Source organism: Macrobrachium nipponense, chromosome 11 (genome assembly GCF_015104395.2).
Source record: "Macrobrachium nipponense isolate FS-2020 chromosome 11, ASM1510439v2, whole genome shotgun sequence".
NCBI classification, from domain to species: Eukaryota; Metazoa; Arthropoda; class Malacostraca; order Decapoda; family Palaemonidae; genus Macrobrachium; species Macrobrachium nipponense.
In genome coordinates, this window is record NC_061087.1 from 93,342,165 (window position 1) to 93,360,141 (window position 17,977).

General features: G+C 46.6%; 1 protein-coding gene across 1 annotated transcript in view; it reads right to left on the reverse strand.

The window, feature by feature from the left end:
- The window catches only part of LOC135209406 (probable ATP-dependent DNA helicase HFM1), a 285,878-nt gene extending 268,468 nt beyond the window's left edge, over nt 1–17,410 (reverse strand). Inside the window, exons 1-4 of the mRNA XM_064242100.1 lie at nt 17,403–17,410; nt 16,375–16,525; nt 14,970–15,105; nt 14,589–14,708 (exon numbers count right to left, since the gene is read on the reverse strand). Coding sequence (XP_064098170.1) covers nt 14,589–14,708; nt 14,970–15,105; nt 16,375–16,525; nt 17,403–17,410 — 415 coding nt within the window. The remainder of the gene's footprint in view (nt 1–14,588; nt 14,709–14,969; nt 15,106–16,374; nt 16,526–17,402) is intronic.
- Nucleotides 17,411–17,977: the final 567 nt, after the last annotated feature.

Below are 17,977 nucleotides of genomic sequence, written 5' to 3' on the forward strand. Positions count from 1 at the left end.
TTCACACAGTTGGGAACACCTTGTAGTGCCATATCTCCACGGAGGCAGTATGCATCACCTGTTGCTGAAAATCCCATCGGGCCGCGACAGTGCTGGAACCTTCCATACGGAGTTATAAATGTAGTCAGGTGGCGGTCCTCTTCTGCCAACTCCATTTGCCAATAGCCATGCAGGGCATCCGCTGTGGTGAAGTACTTCGCAGTAGGAGAGATGTTGCGGACGGCATCATGGGGCGTAGGTGAAGGGTGTGTAGGGCGGGCTACCTGAGAATTTAGGTGGGTATGATCCACAGTGATGCGCACACTTTGTCCTTGGGTACCAAGACCATGGGATGGCACCATTCAGAGGGTTCGTCGCTGCTGGTCTGATGATTCCTTGTTGCACCAAGGAGTCAAGTTCTTCTTTCACTTGATCTCTGAGAGCAAACGGAATGGGCCTGGGTGTATGCACAGCGAATGGTGTAGCACCAGGTTTCAGGTGAATCCTCATCGGAGGGCCTGCCATTTTCTTTAGTGGCTGGGTTTGTAGATCCTTCTTGGATATGAGGACGTCGCTGAAGTGCCGAAGAAAATAGTCATGGTAGAGGCAGGAAACTGAGCGCATCTGTTAACATGTGTTACCTTGAAGATGGGCTTCGGGAATTCCGGTGACACTATGGCGAGAGCTCGGCAATGTTCACGGGAGAGGAGGGGAGTCTGGATATCCTCATGAACATGTATGGTTGCTGAGCAAGACTTGTTGCCAAGACGAAGTGTTGCCTGGAAGCATCCTACAGCCGGTGTCATGGGGGATCCATCTGCTGTCACGACATCTGTCATGGGTGGAGGTTTCAAGCCTTGTCCGAGGTATGCGGAGCGCATCCAAATGTATGGTGCCAATCACTGTGATGTCTGCTCCTGTATCGGGGATTAGCTGGAGTTGTGCTGATATATCGCCAAATGACAGAGAGACAGTGACTGGTGGGGGGGACTCGCTACCCAAGTTATCACCCACGAAACGGCAGCTGGGATTTGACTTATTATGAGGAGGTGAAGCTGTGTACCCAGTCTGACTTTTCTTGGTCGACCTGCACATCTTCTCAAAAATGTCCCTGTTTCTGGCAGGTCTTGCACTGAGCTTCCTTAGCAGGGCATTTCTGAGTACGGGGCCAATGACCCGTGCGTCCGCAGTTATTGCACGATGCACCCGTGGCTGGCGGCATTGTCCAGAATCGTGCTTGCGAGAGCAATATTGACAAGGGTCACTGTTAGGAGACTGGTGAGAACGTTGGTCAGGAGATCGATGAGAAGTCCTCTTCTGTAGAAGCTGGTTCTTCTTGTAAGTAGATACTGCGTTGACCTGGCTAGGGGAAGATGCAATGGCTGATGCAGTCGCACGTGTAGATTCGTAGGAGCGGCAGCATGTCACGAACTCTGCGAGGGTAGATGAGGGTTGGAGGGGGATAAGGCGTTGTATTAACTCTTCGTCCTCTCACACCATCAAAATTACCATCTGCAATTGCCGTTCAGTGCATAGGGTGGGGTTTGCCAGTGCAAATAAGTCCACTTTCATTCAGCGGATTCCATTTGAGGCGTGCGTAGTAGTCTGCAAACGATTCTCCGACAGCCTGTTTGCAGGACAACAATTCCCTGCGTCGTAAGGCTTCATTTCTGAGGCTGCGAAAGTGCTTTTGCAGTGTATCCAACACCTCTGTAAGGGAAAGTGATGTGTTGGGAGGGATGCCCAGTGTATGCGTAAGCAGGCGCTGGACGTCCAGGGAAATGCAAGTTCTCAGGTGAATCAGCTGGGAAGTTTGATGTAACCTATCAAGTCCAACTAATGCCGCATAATCCTCGAAACGGAGTCTCCATTGGTGAAACGCTTGTACGTTGCATCTTGTTGCAGGAGAGGTGGGGGATGGACCGTAGGCTTGCTAGAAACTGTAGGTGTATTCTCTGCGAAGCCAGGGGGTGGGGGAACAGGTGTAAAAGGAGGTGCAATCATGGGGTTAGGTTGCTGGGGTTGCGATGCCGCAATCTGTCCTGATAGCAAGGAGAAAAGAGACATGAAACGCTGGTTGTCTTCCTGTCTTGATTGCTCCATCTGTAGTCTGAAGTTCTGCTCCTCTTGCCGTCGTCGGTCTTGCTCTTGCATGCTGGAAGTCTGCAAAAAGTGTATAAGATGAAGTATATCATTATTCTGGTCTCCTGTCCTAATGGGAGTCAGGGGAGGAGGGAGAGTGGTGCTGGTATCTTCATCAGCAGTGGGGAGGTGCACAGTACCTCGTTCTCTCATCGACCCTGCGTTTGAATCTCGGCCCTGATCCGCTGTCTGCTCTCTGTCTCATCATTAAATCAATTAGCTTTTCCTCTTGTTGAGCCATGTCGTGTTCGGTGTCGTAAGAGAGCTTGAGATCAGTAGAATGCCAGAAAAATATCTAATTCGCTGTATGTAAGCGAAAGAAAGCACTTTGGATATTTAAAAATTACAATGTTTGTCAGTGCGCTTGTGAAATAAGCGGCAGTCGGGTGGGGTGAGTGAGTGTGTGTTGCGAGCTAGCGACCAGAGGGAAGGTGGGAGGGGTGAGAGTGCCTCTGAGCACCTCGGGCCTCAGTCACCATCGATGCATGACGAGGGGAGGATGTATGGAGGGGGCTCCCGAGAAAACAGGCGCTAGAGTTCAAATGTCCTGAAGAAAGCTTGGCAAGGACACTCTAATATAATGCAACACAACACTGTAGCACACTGTCACTCTAACCCTACACTGCACAAACACTGTATCACTCTTGGAGACACTGTATCCTTCTTGGAGACTGTAGTAAATTGTCGTTGATATCTTGAGTCACTGTAAGGAATCCAATGTGCGAGACGAGAAGTAAGCGGCAATGGCGGTCGTCTTCTTGGAGTCCATAACGTGCGGTTACTCACTGCGCCATGTGTGGGATGCTGCCACATACATCCATGCAAGAAATGGAATGAAGGGGTGACAAATCAAATCCATAGGTTCTTTAAAATCTTGTAATGAAGGTAAACAGACATCAAGACGACAGTAGCGGGAAGCAGGTCCGCGCTTGTCACTACAATGACCACTGGACAGAGACTGACTATGCATATGGCGGGAAATAAAGGCAGTGTTGACACATCTAATTACAATGTTGCCACGATGCATAATGAAATAGTGGTCTCACAGTATGTGCAATGGGAAATGTACATGGAAATATAAATATAATTCTTCTTTAGAATAATGCAAAGCAAATGTACAAAATGTTCATAAACTGTACGTAATGTAATCAATATACAGCATAACATTAAATATCTATACAATAGGTACCTTTCGTGTTAGAGTAGACCGACTCTCTCGGAAAAGGTCCTTGGAAAGTGAACTAGGAAGGACGTGACCTCTGTGAATCTAGGATCTTGAAGGCCAACATGGGGCGATCAGCGTCATTGTCGCTCCCTGTGACGTCATAAATCATCTTATTACATTTCCTGTGACGTCATAAATCATCTTATTACATTTCCTAAGCGTTTGAAAAAGGGGAGAGACTAAACATCCATCCCCGTTCAATATCATAGGATGGCGTTTAATGGTACCGCTCCCGGATCGAGAATAAGGGAGCCTCTTCATCCTCAACATAGCATAGAGATGAATGAAAGGACATCCCTAAAGTCTCCACAAATCTCAACATACATCTAAAGAAAGATTCCACTCGGAAGTCAGTAGTTGCTGCCGTCGATCGAGACGATTCGTACGGACTTTTGCAATCCTGTAACGAACCTCTAGACTAGAGGATCGTTACATTCTACGTCTGTTGTTATAATAGGCTCTTTCTCGTAAACCCGAACAGGGACCGAGAGAAGATACTTCCTAAGATATGAGAGAGCTGTGGAAGATCAGAGTTGATATGGACCACTGGTTCCAAAAACTCGTTTCAAGGACTGGAGGGACGACCGAATTGCTTCCACTTCTTTCAGATTATGATCCAGGACATCTGAAACCCTCTCCAGTATGTCGCACATTCTTTCTATCACCTCAGGTGATACTTGACGCACTGAGAGATGTTCAGAATCATTCCTAGATCTCGAATAAAATTTCAGTTTCCCGGTAGGAAAAACATGTAGAGGTCTGAATTGCAGTCAATTCAGGGAAACAAACTTCTTTAGAAAGGAAATGGTCCCCAGCAAGCTCATCCATTCCCTCACACAGTATGTTTACTTCCCTAATAAGGCTGCGCTTTGCCTAAGCAGGAGAGCATATAATACTGCAATGTTGCGGTAGACTCGTAGTCCTACACCGTGCGGTAACGAGCACCGAAAGGAGTAAGAGATATCTCTGTTGAACATAGTAAGGCAAAACGAATGCAATGTTTATTCATTCATGTAAGAAATCCCCTCTATCTTAGGCTAAAGTCCGTGACTGTAGGGCAGAGATACAGTTAGTCAGTCAATCCCGCAGGAGAGACGTAACCGCCAGCACAGAGATACGGTTAGTCAGTCAATCCCGCAGGAGAGAGAGACGTAACCTAACGCGCATAACAACGCACGAGCTGGTACTGGCTCGGTTGGACTGGAGGACAGTCACAGCAGCAGCTTACGATCGTCGTCTCTTAACTTTATGCCTGGGTTGCCAGCTACCCTATTCTACGAAGAAATAGGTCCGTTATTTTTTAGCAGAAAGAGACTCCAAGCTGGTATATTTAAGCGAAACAGAAAACGCTAAATATATAGATGCGTTTGTGTCGTCATAACACTACTATACAACGGTAAAAGATAAATCAGAAACTCCTGGAAGGCTGCAGGGAGTAACGATTAAATGTCCTTAAAATAATAAACAATAGACCTCTCGGTTGCCATCCGAAGAGGTAACTACAGCAAGCGTATATGACTTGAACCAACCAGTAGTAAAATAACGCAAGGCAAAATATGATATTATATTACAATAAAGTTTGTTCATACTTACCTGGCAGACATATATATAGCTGAATTCGGAAATACAGCTACATACATATCTGACAGGCAAGTTTCATGAACAAAACTTAGAGAATCGAAGCAGACAGCTCAAGCTTCTTATGTTATTGGACATAAGCGTTCATTGACGTAGTCTACGAGTCTATTTCTTGTACGAGTCTGCGAATGATGAATGAGAGCTCTTCCGAATCTTGTCAATAAAAGCTTATCCGCTTACGCAATATAAAGTTAATGAGATGTTTGTCAATGAGAACTAACCCATTTACGGGACAAAGAGATATTTTGTCAATGAGGGGAAACCCACTTACTTGACAAAACGATAGTATATTGTCAATGGGGGAAAGTCACTGAATTGACAAAACGTAATCCAGGAAGTCGAGCATTTTATTTTTCCGATTCCCGTCTCAAACGAGGAAGGGGCAAGAATCCTGTTAAGAGACTGGGCTTACGGCAGGTAGAACGACGATGTTCAATTCGGCAGCGTAGTCATGACAAGGAAACTACAAAATCTATCATCTGAAAAGCCCTTTCAGATGGGCTAAAAAGCTTGCAAAATTATCCTGGGAAGAGGAAGAAACTCTCCAACCAGCTTCCTCTCCCGAATCACAACTAATGCCTGCTAAAGCTTAAAATTTATTGGCAGTATGGCAAAGGAAGTCCTGTCTTGCGCTTTCCTGAAGAGCATCCTTTTGATGAGTGCCTTTGCAAGAATCCTACTGAACGTTGCCGAGAGTCCTGACGTGCAGGACGTCGAGCTTTTACATAACCCGTAACTGCCTTATCGCAAAGTCTTGACTGCGGTAGAGCAAACGAGATCTTCCCTTGAGCTTTCCTTAACTCCATCCACCTTTGCGAAAAGCAATATAATATTGACAGAGACCTCTTGAATTAACGAAACCCGAGGTCTTGCTGGGTTTCGAAGACGAAGTTGTCTGTTCACTTTAAGCTTCCTCCGAAGCACTGCTTACTTCACATTCTTTGCATGTGAGGTATAAGGTATCACCGAAGGTAGAGGTAAAAATTCTTGAGGCCCAAATCGTAAACAAGAGCTTGAAGAGTTCAACAGAAACGTTCAGCCAGGCGACACACCTGGCCGTGCGCGCCAGCGTCCACTGGTGAGCAGCGAGCACGCTCGGCATCCACTGGCGCACGCGCTCGGTATCCACTGGCGCGCGCTCGGCGTCCACTGGTGCGTGCTTGGCGTGCACCCGCGCGCGCCTGGCGTCCATCCGAGCGTCCCGTCCAAGCCGAGCATCAAAAGAAGCATGCAGAAAAGCGTCACGCTCCTGACAGGCGTCAAAACAAGCGAGAGAAACTGCCTTCAGGGAAGAGCGAGATACATCTCGGAGAGAAATCCGACTGCACGAAGCAGTCTTAGGAGAAGGGTTGATCGTGTGAGAATACGAGGGGCGAGGGAAGGGAACGCCTTCTTATTCTCACAGTAACAAAGCTCGGACGTCCGCTCTCAAAAGCGTCCTGCTACTAAGACTTCTTTTTCATATTTCTCAGTGGAAAGACGTACACGTGATCAGGCGACGTTCGCCTTCTTACTTCTCACTGAAACGCATAACGAGAGAGAGAGGACGTGAAGCTCCCTCTTCTATAAAGCTTCTATTTAGAGGGCGCGAGTCCTTCCGAAAGCTCCAACCCCTGCGCGGGAAGGACGCTTCGGAGGACGAGAAGCAATCCTTCAGGATTCGTGCACGTGCACGCACTTTGGCAGTCTGGGGATTTTCATCAGAAACTGCCGAAGGCACGCCAGATCGGAGGGGGTTCCTCGTAACCCTCCTTCGGCTTTCGACATGCTCTCTCCCCGGGTCCTGGGAGTCAAGCAGAGGTCCCGGCCTAGAGGCGAAATAAGGCCGATCTGACGCACCCTCCACTACACAAGGTGCACTGTCACTGCACTTAGCCACTTCACTATTGCTCTCTAAAGCAAGCACTTTCGATTCTAAGTTACGAATCGAAAGAGTATTAGAGAATGGGCAATAACCTCTACAGACACTGTTTAGGGCCCGAAGGCAACATTACAGGGTTAGCAGTAACAATAACAGAAGTAGCACTCTTCACAACAATGAAGGAGAGCGATCACCTCTCGCAGACATATTCATAACCCGTAGGCCATACTACAGGGTTAGGCAAAATAAAGTCTACAGGAAGGTTAGCAGGTTCACTACATTGACTTTTGTTTACTGATTAATTGCGTACATACGAATCATACGTTTTCCTTACGGAATTAGACATGTTTACTGATTAATTGCGTACATACGAATCATACGTCTTCCTTACGGAATTAGACAGTCTCACACTCCTTACATGACAAATCTCAACAAAGAAGCAAGACCCATACCCCTCGTGCATACCAAGTGCGGATCTACCGAAGCTTTCGGTAGCCACACCCTATCTTTGCAGACAACACCCTCTGAAACTAGCCTAACTAGATTCAGATATCTTATGCAAAAATGAATCAAATTCAAATCAATTTAAGATAGCGTATGCCTAGCCACAAATCCAAGTAAATAAATTAAAAGACAATTAGGATACTTAGCGGCAATGAAGTTTACAAAATCTAAGACGGAGGTACTGGAAACAGGTGTTTCCAGCACCGGCGACAGAAAAATTATGAATAGAAAATGGGAATGGTTCCTGATACCCGCCTCCCAGCGGCGGGAATGGGTACTAACCACCTGGCCTACCACTGCGTGTGCCGGAAGTTTTTTAAATTCTGTCGGACTTCAGAAAATACAGCTATATATATATCTGACAGGTAAGTTTCATGAACAAAATGCAATTTTCGACAAATTGTCATTTGTTCCGATACGTAATACAAACCATCGGTCCTTTAACAATAGGAAGACTCACTTCTTGGTGGGAGGAATCTGAGTCTTTTGATGAACAGACTGGTGTTCGTCCATCCCTGGAATGCCTCCCTGGTCGTAAGAGCGAGGGAGGGATCCAAGCCCCTGTCCGATTGATCGGGGTGTGCACCGCAGGATCAATGGTCAGGCCTCTGGGCCAAGTACTAAGAGAGAGGCAAGCGTATCTCTTCGTACCAGCAAGCAAGAACTTGTTCCTGTTTGCAAGAGACAATCATAAAATTATGGGTTTGTCTCAAGCTGGCATCCACTTCCTCCCCCTTGTTGGAGGAAGTGGTGGATATACGCTCCTATCCCTAGTGAAAGGGATAGGATGGGGCTCTGTTGAGTAGCTCACCTGCATCTTGTCCTTATCCAGCAGGGTGACGACCGTGTCCCTCTACCCACAGGTAGAGGGAAAGAAAAAGATGGGAAGAGGAGCCAGTCACACTCTCATTCACTCATCCTTTCTTACGGTCACACCAGGATTCGATGCTGTTCAGCCTGCGAGGGTCTGGGTTCGCTACACAACGTGTTGAGCAGCCACCACAGGTCCCAAGGAAAAAGATCCAAGGACCTGTGGGCAATATCCCGAAGGTAGAAGGAGGTGCATGTGGTCTGGTTGGACCAGACCCCTGCCTTCAGTACCTGCGCCACGGAGAAGTTCTTGCGGACAAAGCAGCATCTCCTTCGCATCGAAGGCGGTGAAGTCCATTAGGGAGGGGATTGTGAACGACTCGAAACGATCGTCAGGGACCGAAGGGTTCCGAGTCTTCGCTACGAAGTTCGGTACGAAATCGAGCATCACGGATCCCCATCCCCTGGATGCTTGACTTCGCAGAAGTCATGCAGTTCCTCAGAGGAAAAGAAGGGAATAGTCGCATGACCTATCCCTCTTCTCGACTTCGGTGATGTCCAGTACCCATACTGGTCTGTCCGTCTGCAACGAAGAGTCTCGCATCCTCCTATCCCCATGCAGCGAAGTTCTCGGTAGTGGATAGGACACCGACACTCCATGGTGGGTGTCGATGGTATGGGTACTGTGACAAGCTATTAAGACGAAGTAATGATTGCTCTGTAACAACCGAACTAAGTCAACAGCGTAGTTCGTAACTGACTTGGGCGCTCTGACAGCTGTCGACTGACTGCGTTCGGTAGGAGGCAAGTTGTCCAAGCATCCGAGTAAGTCACGTGACTTTCGCCCTTAAAAGGGTTATGCCGAGAGACCAAACAAATAGTGTATTTGTTTGTCACCTATGCCGGACGGTGAGGTGATTATTCTCTTAAGGCATGTGCCCAACAGGCGAAAGTCAATTGCCTTCTAGAGACCGAGGTCCCTGAAGGCAAGACATTCTCATAGTTGTTGAATCTCAGCTAAGGAGAAACAACACTATGTGCCGTTGAAGACGAAGGTAGACATTGAATGCAACCTACGTCTTCACAGACGAATCGAGAGAAGGATTCTCAAGATTCATAACCTGTGCTTACAAATGACTGAAAACGCTAACCGCCATTTCATTGCTGTCCGGTGAGAAGTCGTAGTTGCAATGAAAGCGGGGCGTTCTTCAGTAATGAAACACAGGGGAGAGCCGCCTGAAGAACTGCTTCTCATGGGCTGAACGTTTGGAAGTAGAGCTGGCAGGTAGGGGATTAGGCGATGTCTTTCAATACATCTGCTAATCCGGGGTGCACAATGAATAATTGCACACCTACGAATAAGAGATATTTTGAGGACAAACTCAGATTCCGCAAAAATCATTTGCATTATCGCAGTGCGATGCAGCAAGAGACTATTACAGAATTCTGTTACCGTGCGGTAAACAGAAAGATGAAAGTCGAAGAGATATCTCTGTTGTAAATTCTCGCAATACTGAAGGCGATGAATTCGAGCGTCACAGCAGTAGATGGTCATTCATGTATGCAAGAATCCCCGTTAATCAGAGACTTAAGTCCGTGATTGTTGGGCAGAGATACGGTTGGTATTCAATCAAAGCAGGGGAGAAAGACATAACCAACCGTGCATCTCGAGGCGGCAACTGGTACTGAAATGCCTCGGGCAATTCAATACGCAGTAGCTGTCGCTGACTCGTCATCCTGAGTTGCCAAGTAATCCTTTCCACGAAGGAATGCGTTCGGCTAGAACCACCGAGCATAAAAGATATGCTCGAGCAATTATATTTAGGCGAAACGAATTTCGGTAAATACAAAAGCTGAAATGGTATTGTCGTGACAAAACCATAAGTATATAAAATTGAAACTGGAAACTCTTGGGAGGTTGCAGGCAACCCCGAGTTGCAGTTCAATTAGAATACTCCTTGTCTAAGTCGCAATCCGTAGAGTAACTAGGATATGCGCCTACCCCTCGGACAATTCAACTGCTTAGCAGAATCATGTCGCGAGGTTAATATACGTAGTATATTTGTAGGATTCTGAACAACGATCTCCATCCTAAATTCTTTCCTTCAAGAAAACAAAATAAGGATTGGAGATCGACCACCTTCGATCTCTATCAAAGAGAGTGAAGGAGAAGTCTTCCTCGAAGGAAAGCTTCAATGGTGAACAGAATAACTAAGATGATAGTTCAAGCCAAACTGGATGTTCCCGTCCATTCTTCTCTATTCCAGGTTGGTCGCCTACTGTAAGATAGTCTTCTTTCAGCAGCAGTCTTCTTCCCAATGCTAGAAATTCCAGGAATTCGAGCATAGGCGAGGTTCCCGATTATCGTGTAACAATTATCGGGGATTCTCGTCTCGCTCACTTTGGACCGTGGTCTCGCCTAAGTGTTTGGAGATCGTAAAAAACTCAAACACTCTGAATGCGCTAGAAATTCCGTAGAATTCTAAGCACTCTGCGAAACCCCCACCGAATTCGTCAAACGATATCGGCTGGTGGTCCTCTCGATTCCCGTAAAAATCGAGAATGGGGCAGGATCCCTCCTCAACGACCGGGACTTACGTCAGGTAGGACCCGAAGGTCCCCCGGTAGCGCAGTCCCCAACGTGGGATCCTACAGAGAAATCTCTGTAGGATCCCTCCCATTTCCTTCGTAGCCGTAAGGAAAGAGGGAATGGGGGAGGAATTGGATACTCGCTCGCCTTCCCAGTGGAACTTGCAGTTGGAGAAGAGTAGGAGCAGCCATCGCCTTGCGACGATGGCCTCTCAGAGTCTGGGAAAACGTATCGTCAGGAGAAAACGTTTTCCCGAGGAGGGTAACGAACTCTCACTGTAGGTAAGGGTCTGCCGCCACTGTGAACGTCGTCTGGGTGGGGCTGATCGACACCTGACAGGAGAGAGCCGATACCGTCCTCCGACTCATTCCAGTCCTCGTCGAGGTCGAAACCTCTCAGGAGGATGAAGGAGCATTTAAATACGGTGTCCGAAGACACGTAGAAACGCCGCTGTCGCAGTAGAGGAGGTGGAAGTAGCTTGATTGACCGGCCAGAACTGAGAGAGCCTTCTTGTCCGGAGACGAGAGACTCTGGTTCAAGACAGAATCAGCAAGCTCCGATCGCGGCAGACCCACCGTCGGTTTGGGTTCCCTCTCGGGCCCCAAAACGACTTGAGCAGAGACGTGGGCTCTGCTGGTGGGAGCGGCAATCCTTCCCCGAGGTCGTTGCGCTGACGAATCAGCGCCATAATCTCGACAAAGTTCCTCTGGATCTCGGAAGTCATAGCATCTTGCAGAGTAGGACCGTCAAGCCCCTCGAACAAGAGCATTCCGAGAACCTCCCCCTTAAGGAGGAGGAACTGCGATAGACCCCTCTCGGATTCCTCCTGCCACTTGCGCGTACGTCCTGGTCGGTCCGAAGATCGTACCTGGTACTTACGGCGTCGTGACGGGATCGTGCGGGGTATGCCCCTCAAGATCACCGCTGTGCCTCGCTCTTCCTGGTGCGAAACCGAGGAAGTTGCAGGCACGGGAGAGGAAAGACACTGACACGCTACCATCCTTCGTTCGCTCGCTGGCAGAACCAGCTTGGAGGGCTGCAGGCGATCGCCACTTTGCAGGCCTAGTCGAGCCGTTTCCCAGGGAAACGGCTGGACCGAGAACAGCGGCCCCGATCTCGTGTGCAGAGGAGCTGCTGCTGGTCCCCCTATCCGCCCGGTCCCTGTGGGAGCGGCGGTCAGGAGACCTGCAGAGACCACTGTCGCGGTGAGACCGGTGCGTGTCCTCGCGGCGCGTCATACCGCTGGTACCAGCCGAGGCTGGTACCAACGAGGGAACCTCTTCCCAGCCAGCTCGTGGCTGGTCAGACAGTCATGTCTACCAGGGTTACCAGCTGGTCGCTGCGAGAGCAGCCGCTGGTCTGGCGAGAGTCACATGAGCGGCTCTCACCAGCTTCTGCTCCGTGCCACGTACTTGGCGCCGAGCGAACTCTGGCGCCAAAATTTGGCTATACGCTCTCCCGCGGGAGATCGTATACTCGGAAGTTCTTACGAACGAGAGACCGAGCCGGAACCTGGCGTAGCGGCAGCGCCGCAAACACCAGGCGAGGAAGTACCGGTGGTAGTCGGTACACCTCTGGTCCCCGTCTTCTTCTTCCTTGCGGAAGGGGAGACGGGCCCTGTTCCCGAAAGAGCAGGAGGACCGGCAGAAGAACCCCCCCGTCCCACGGGAGTGGAACGAGCCCTTAGAAGTTCCCGAAGGAGCCTTCTTAGGGGGGAAAACCCGGGTTACCAGCTGGTCGCTGCAAGAGCGTCCCGCTGGGCCTGGCGAGAGTCACCTGAGCGGCTCTCACCAGCCTTCTGCTCCGTGCCGCGCCTTGGCGCTGAAACTTGGCTGCACGGTCTCCTGAGGGAGAACGAACACTCGGGATCTCTCGCGAACGAGAGACCGAGCCGGAACCTGGCATAGCGGCAGTGCTAACCGGTACTCCTCTGGTCCCCGTCTATCTCTTCCTTATGGAAGGGGAGACGGGCCCCGCTCCCGAAGGAGCAGGAAGACCAGCAGAAGGAACCCCCAGTCCACCAGGGTGGGACGGGCCCCTTAGAAGTTCCCGAAGGAGGACTTCTTAGGGGGGAACGCAGCCTTCTTCTTCTTCGGCTTATGGGCCTTAGAAGTCGAAGGGGAAGAGGCAGCAGCAGACGATGAAGACGAAGATGACACCTTCCTCTTCTTCCTCTTCCTCGTCAGCTCACGCAGGACAGTCGTCAGGTCCTCCATCCAGGCCGGAGCCGGGGCTATTGCCGAAGCAACACGGCCCGACTGCACCTGTCCGGAAGGACCTGGGACTGGGGAAGACACACCGTGGGCAGGACCAGCATGGACAGGCTCAGGAACCAGGAGCGGCAGCGGTAGACCCAGCAGGGACAGCCAAGCCAGCAGCGGGAACCACATCAGCGGCAGGTACGGCAGGCCCAGCGATTGCCTCGTAGAATCATCGGCAGCCAGCGGGAACCTGGGTACTGGCGGCCGGTCCAGGGGCGAGCTGCTGGAACAGCGGAAGTCTGGGGCAGGCAACACGAAGAAAACAGGCGGCGGCGGCAACCCCCCTCGGTACGGCGGCGGCCCTAGTAGCAGCAGACGGCGTCACCGACACAGCATGGGGAGTGTAGACCAGGCGGGGGGGGGGAGCAGCATAAGTGGCCATGGAGGTAGTAGTGGAGACCGCCCCAGACCTCGCTAGACGGTGCAGCAGCCCGTGGATGCTAGGCACGCCCTGCCGCCGCGGTGGTCCATACCTGTCCAAGGTCGTCTCCCACGGATGTAGCACCTGCGGTAGCACAGATAGATTAGTAAGATGGGTTCCCTCACGCACGGGGGGAAGACATGCCCCACCCCGAACGCAAGGAAGGACCCCAAATACAAATACAACGAGGAAGCTGAGCGGGGGGCAGGAAAGAAGACGAAGAATCGGATACCAAAGGAGTCGCGGGAGAGCTTTCCGACGACTTCCTGGCAGACCTTCGCTTCCCCTACCCCCGCACAGCAGTGAAAAGTAATATGAAAATGAAACAGAATACTGCCCTTGCGATTCACTTCATAGAACTTAAAGGGGAAAAGATCAATTCCCGGGTAAGAGCGGAAACTTGATCCATAATAATATGATGCTATCATAAAATATATATGAAAATGAAACAGAATACTGCCTTGCGATTTCACTTTCACAGAAAATAATCGTAAGGATCAATTCCCAGGTAAGAGCGAAAATTGATCCAAATTAAAATTTATGCAAATAAATAAATGAAAATGAAAAGAATACTGCAATTGCGAATCCACTTTCATTGCATTCTATCATACAAAATAAAAGGCTCGTGCCGAGCGCAATCACGCTCTCGGCAACGAAAGCACAGGGCAAAAATATAATGAAAAGAGTACCTACATTTTCAATTACACACTTTCGCCCAAAATACATGACTCGGCGCGAGCGCGCCCGCCCTCGGCACCGAGACATAATTCAAGGGTTCAATTCGTGAAAAGAGAGGAAATCGCCGCGTCTACGGCGATAGCTCCATGTTGGTTCATAATTAAGTAATGAAAATGAAAACAGTGTACTTACAGTTTCATTTTCAAGTCAAACAAACCATTAGTAGAAAACACAATATAAACAAAGCATACGACGATGAAGCGGGCAGAGAGCGATGACGAACACGTCCTTCACACCCGCGGCCGAAAGCAAAAGTGATTTGTTTACCTCCCAGTCGCGCGCGCAGTTAACTACCGTTCTCCCCTTGTTCGAAGCTTACGACCGTTCCAGCTGCCGCTAGCTACTTCCTATTGTTAAAGGACCGATGGTTTGTATTACGTATCGGAACAACTGTTAATTAATAGACATCCAGTACTTACCCAAGGTGCTTGTAGCTACCAAAACTAATAACTCTCCAGTAATGAAAAGTTCCTCAATATACCGCCTATCTTGGACTTCAATGCCAGCATGGTGATAACCAACTCCACACATGACACATTCTGTAAAGTAATAGATCTGACACTTAATACACACATTCTGTAAAGTAAAAGAACTGACAGTTAATATTAAATCTACAATACCTGGGAGGTTACAATTATAGAAACCAGTAAGTACGGTATATAAAGATTAAGTGAAATTCTTTCCATCAACTGGGTCAAGCTGCTTGAGCAACAATTTCCCAATGAATTCTGAAATACATGCTGCGTATCAAAATTGTTTAAGATACATACTACAATGAGACAAACCACTTTGAAACTTACCTCTCAATCTGCTATCTCTGAGAGAATTAGCAACAGTCAGCAACAGCTGTTTATGTTGGGCATCTCTAACAAAACGGGCATGCTGAATTAATGCTGAAGCAGTTGTCTGTGCACTTTTACGGGTTGAAACAAAAATCTGTAAAAAAAGAAACCACACAACATGCAGTTCAGTTAAACAGACCCTGATATCTCAAACTTAATATAACAACCTCCAATTAATTCTTGAAAATAAGTGAAAACCAAAACCAGGAACTGCTACTCATTGTATCCAATAAAAAAATGTCAAAATATTTAGGGCAAGGATAAGAAAAAAAATAGAAAGCATATGGCAAAGCAGCTGAAATAAATGTCGAGAGACATATCATGGCATGAGAATTATTACAATAAATAAAGTCCAATGTATCTGCTTTGAAATGTGTGCAATGGAATAAGTGATAAATAAAAGTAAAATAAAATATTCTGTAAGATTGCTGAAAGTTAAAACTACCTCCTAGCCTGTAGTTTTGACTTTTGCCATATCTGTGCACCTGTCTACCTATTCTCACATGCACACATGAAGGTGGCTACTTTCTATGGGAGGAACCTACCTTTTGCAGATGGGTGTGACAGAGTGATGGTTTTATAATGATTATTCTAATTATATCTGAGAAATAAGGCAAAATATGTCCTGCTCTCTCTGAAATCAAAATTAGTAGTATTTGTAATCAAAGTTGGTCAACTCAAGGCTACCATTAAAAGCTGTATAGGGGCCTGTATTTTGAACATATAATTACCAAGAAATCAATGAATTTCAAGAGGATTTGATAAGCAGAAGTTGCACAATTTTTCAAGACCCAGTGTACTGTCTTATTTATATAACTCTTGTTATCTAACACTCCCTAAGATACAATGAACTTTACTGTATAGTCATTTATAATAAGTAGACATTTCTATAAAGGAATAATATGCATTTGTCTTACCTTATGCCACAGAGTATATATAGAATAGGAAAGAACAGCAAATATGAAACTCAACAATAACTAATGAAAATTCTGACATTTAAATCAATAAGTACAAACAAATTACCAAAGAGTATGCTATGCAGTGCCTTTCAGGAAAGAAACTCACACAGAATACTAGGTCACAGACCAAGAGACTGAGATACTGTCCAAGGTTTGAGATCATTGGCATGAGGTCACCATCTGGCATAAGATACAATTAAGCACCCTGAGGCAGTAAAACCATACCCTAATTTTCTATGCAAATCTTAACTGGAAGGATTTTTACAAATAAAATGCTTTTGTCTTCCTTTAGTATTTGATCTGTCTTGATTTCTAAATTTATAATATGATCAGCATTTTAATGAAAGACTCCCTTTTACTGTATTACACTACTACTTGCCACTGAAACATGTTACCGTACTTACAAGAGTAGGTTTATTATTGCTGTAAGTGGCAATGACAGATGGAAGTTTGTAATTGAGAGAGATCTCAAAACGAAAATCAGACCAACTCTCATTACAATCATAACCCAGTACAACACGGTGGAGCCTGACAGGACGTAATCTTTCCTCTAACCTGACAAAAAAGAAAAATAAACTTGACCACAAAAAAACCCTTTATGTTGCAAAATTAAACGTAATTTTTAAACTGACAAAAATTAATACATTAATAGAGTGAATTAGCAATCTAGTATACTGAAACTAAGAATCCAGCCATGCAGTATTAAAAATAATGTCAGAGACATTTATTTTTTACTAAAACAAGTCTTGAAAACTTACCATGTGTCCTAAACCCATAAGTTACTTTTTCCTTGGCACAGGAAATTTTTGATGCAACGCAGCCGAGCAATTTACAATGAAGTATAGGTTTTCACAATCTGTTCATAATTTTTCAGTTTGATGGTATGTCAACTTCAGAAATGCTTGTCTAATATGAAAATTAACGAACTTGAAAAAATAATTTTTTTTTTACAAATATTAATTGCAAAGCTACAACAATCAATATGCTGTACCAGGAAAGTTATACTACTTCAACGCACTGGGGCAGTTGAATGTGAGAAGCTGGCAGAGCCAAACAAAACCACCAAATCATAAGTGTTGCCAAATTAGTTTATTCATCTTTTCAAAATTGGGGCACGTCTTCAAGGTTCTTGTGACTTCAAAACTGGGAAATACCATATTTACATTAAAAATTGTGTTCTTAATATACTATATGTAATCTACTACCATCATTATAATAAAAATTTCTACACAGCTTTTCCTTCCAAGGGTTAGATGTGAAACAAAGTTCACTCCATTAGTCTCTGGCCTGCACCCTTTTTACCTGAAAACTCAGGCAGCTTTGAGTTATCGAAATGTTGTAAAGGACATCAAGTTTGTTTATATACTAGTTCTCGGCAAATAAAGAGTAAAACATGTTGAAGCTAGTTTTTAAGGATATACTACCGTGGTACCTTGACATACGAAAGTCTCAACTTACGGAAAATTCAAGTTACAAAAGCAAATACGAAGATTTTTTTTGGCTTTACATACGAAAATAGTTCAGGTTATGAAAGGTTGTTGCTGTTAAGTCCCGAGATTTGCCTGGACCACCGATAACAATTTTAAAACTCGCGTGCCACCAACTGAGTAGACTCGCCACCATCCTCCCGCTCTCCCATTGGTTCCTGATGCTAGTCACTGCCATAAGACCCTACTCTCCTATTGGTCAGCATCTCTCCTATCGTGCATCTACCTAAAGGCGTTCTTCGGTCACTCCGAAGCAGCATTGTTTGTGTACGCACACGGAATTTGTTCGTTCTATACGATTTCGTTTATTAACGTAAATTCGTTAGTGATTTCGTTGTAGCATACTACTTTATCGTGTTGTGTGAGAACTTTAGTACACATGTAAGTGTTACATAATAAAAAAAATAGGGAATGTTATTCCATATATAAAAATGATATTGTTAAGATACAATAAAGTTTTGTACATACTTACCTGGCAGATATATACTTAGCTATAGACTCGGTCGTCCCGACAGAATTT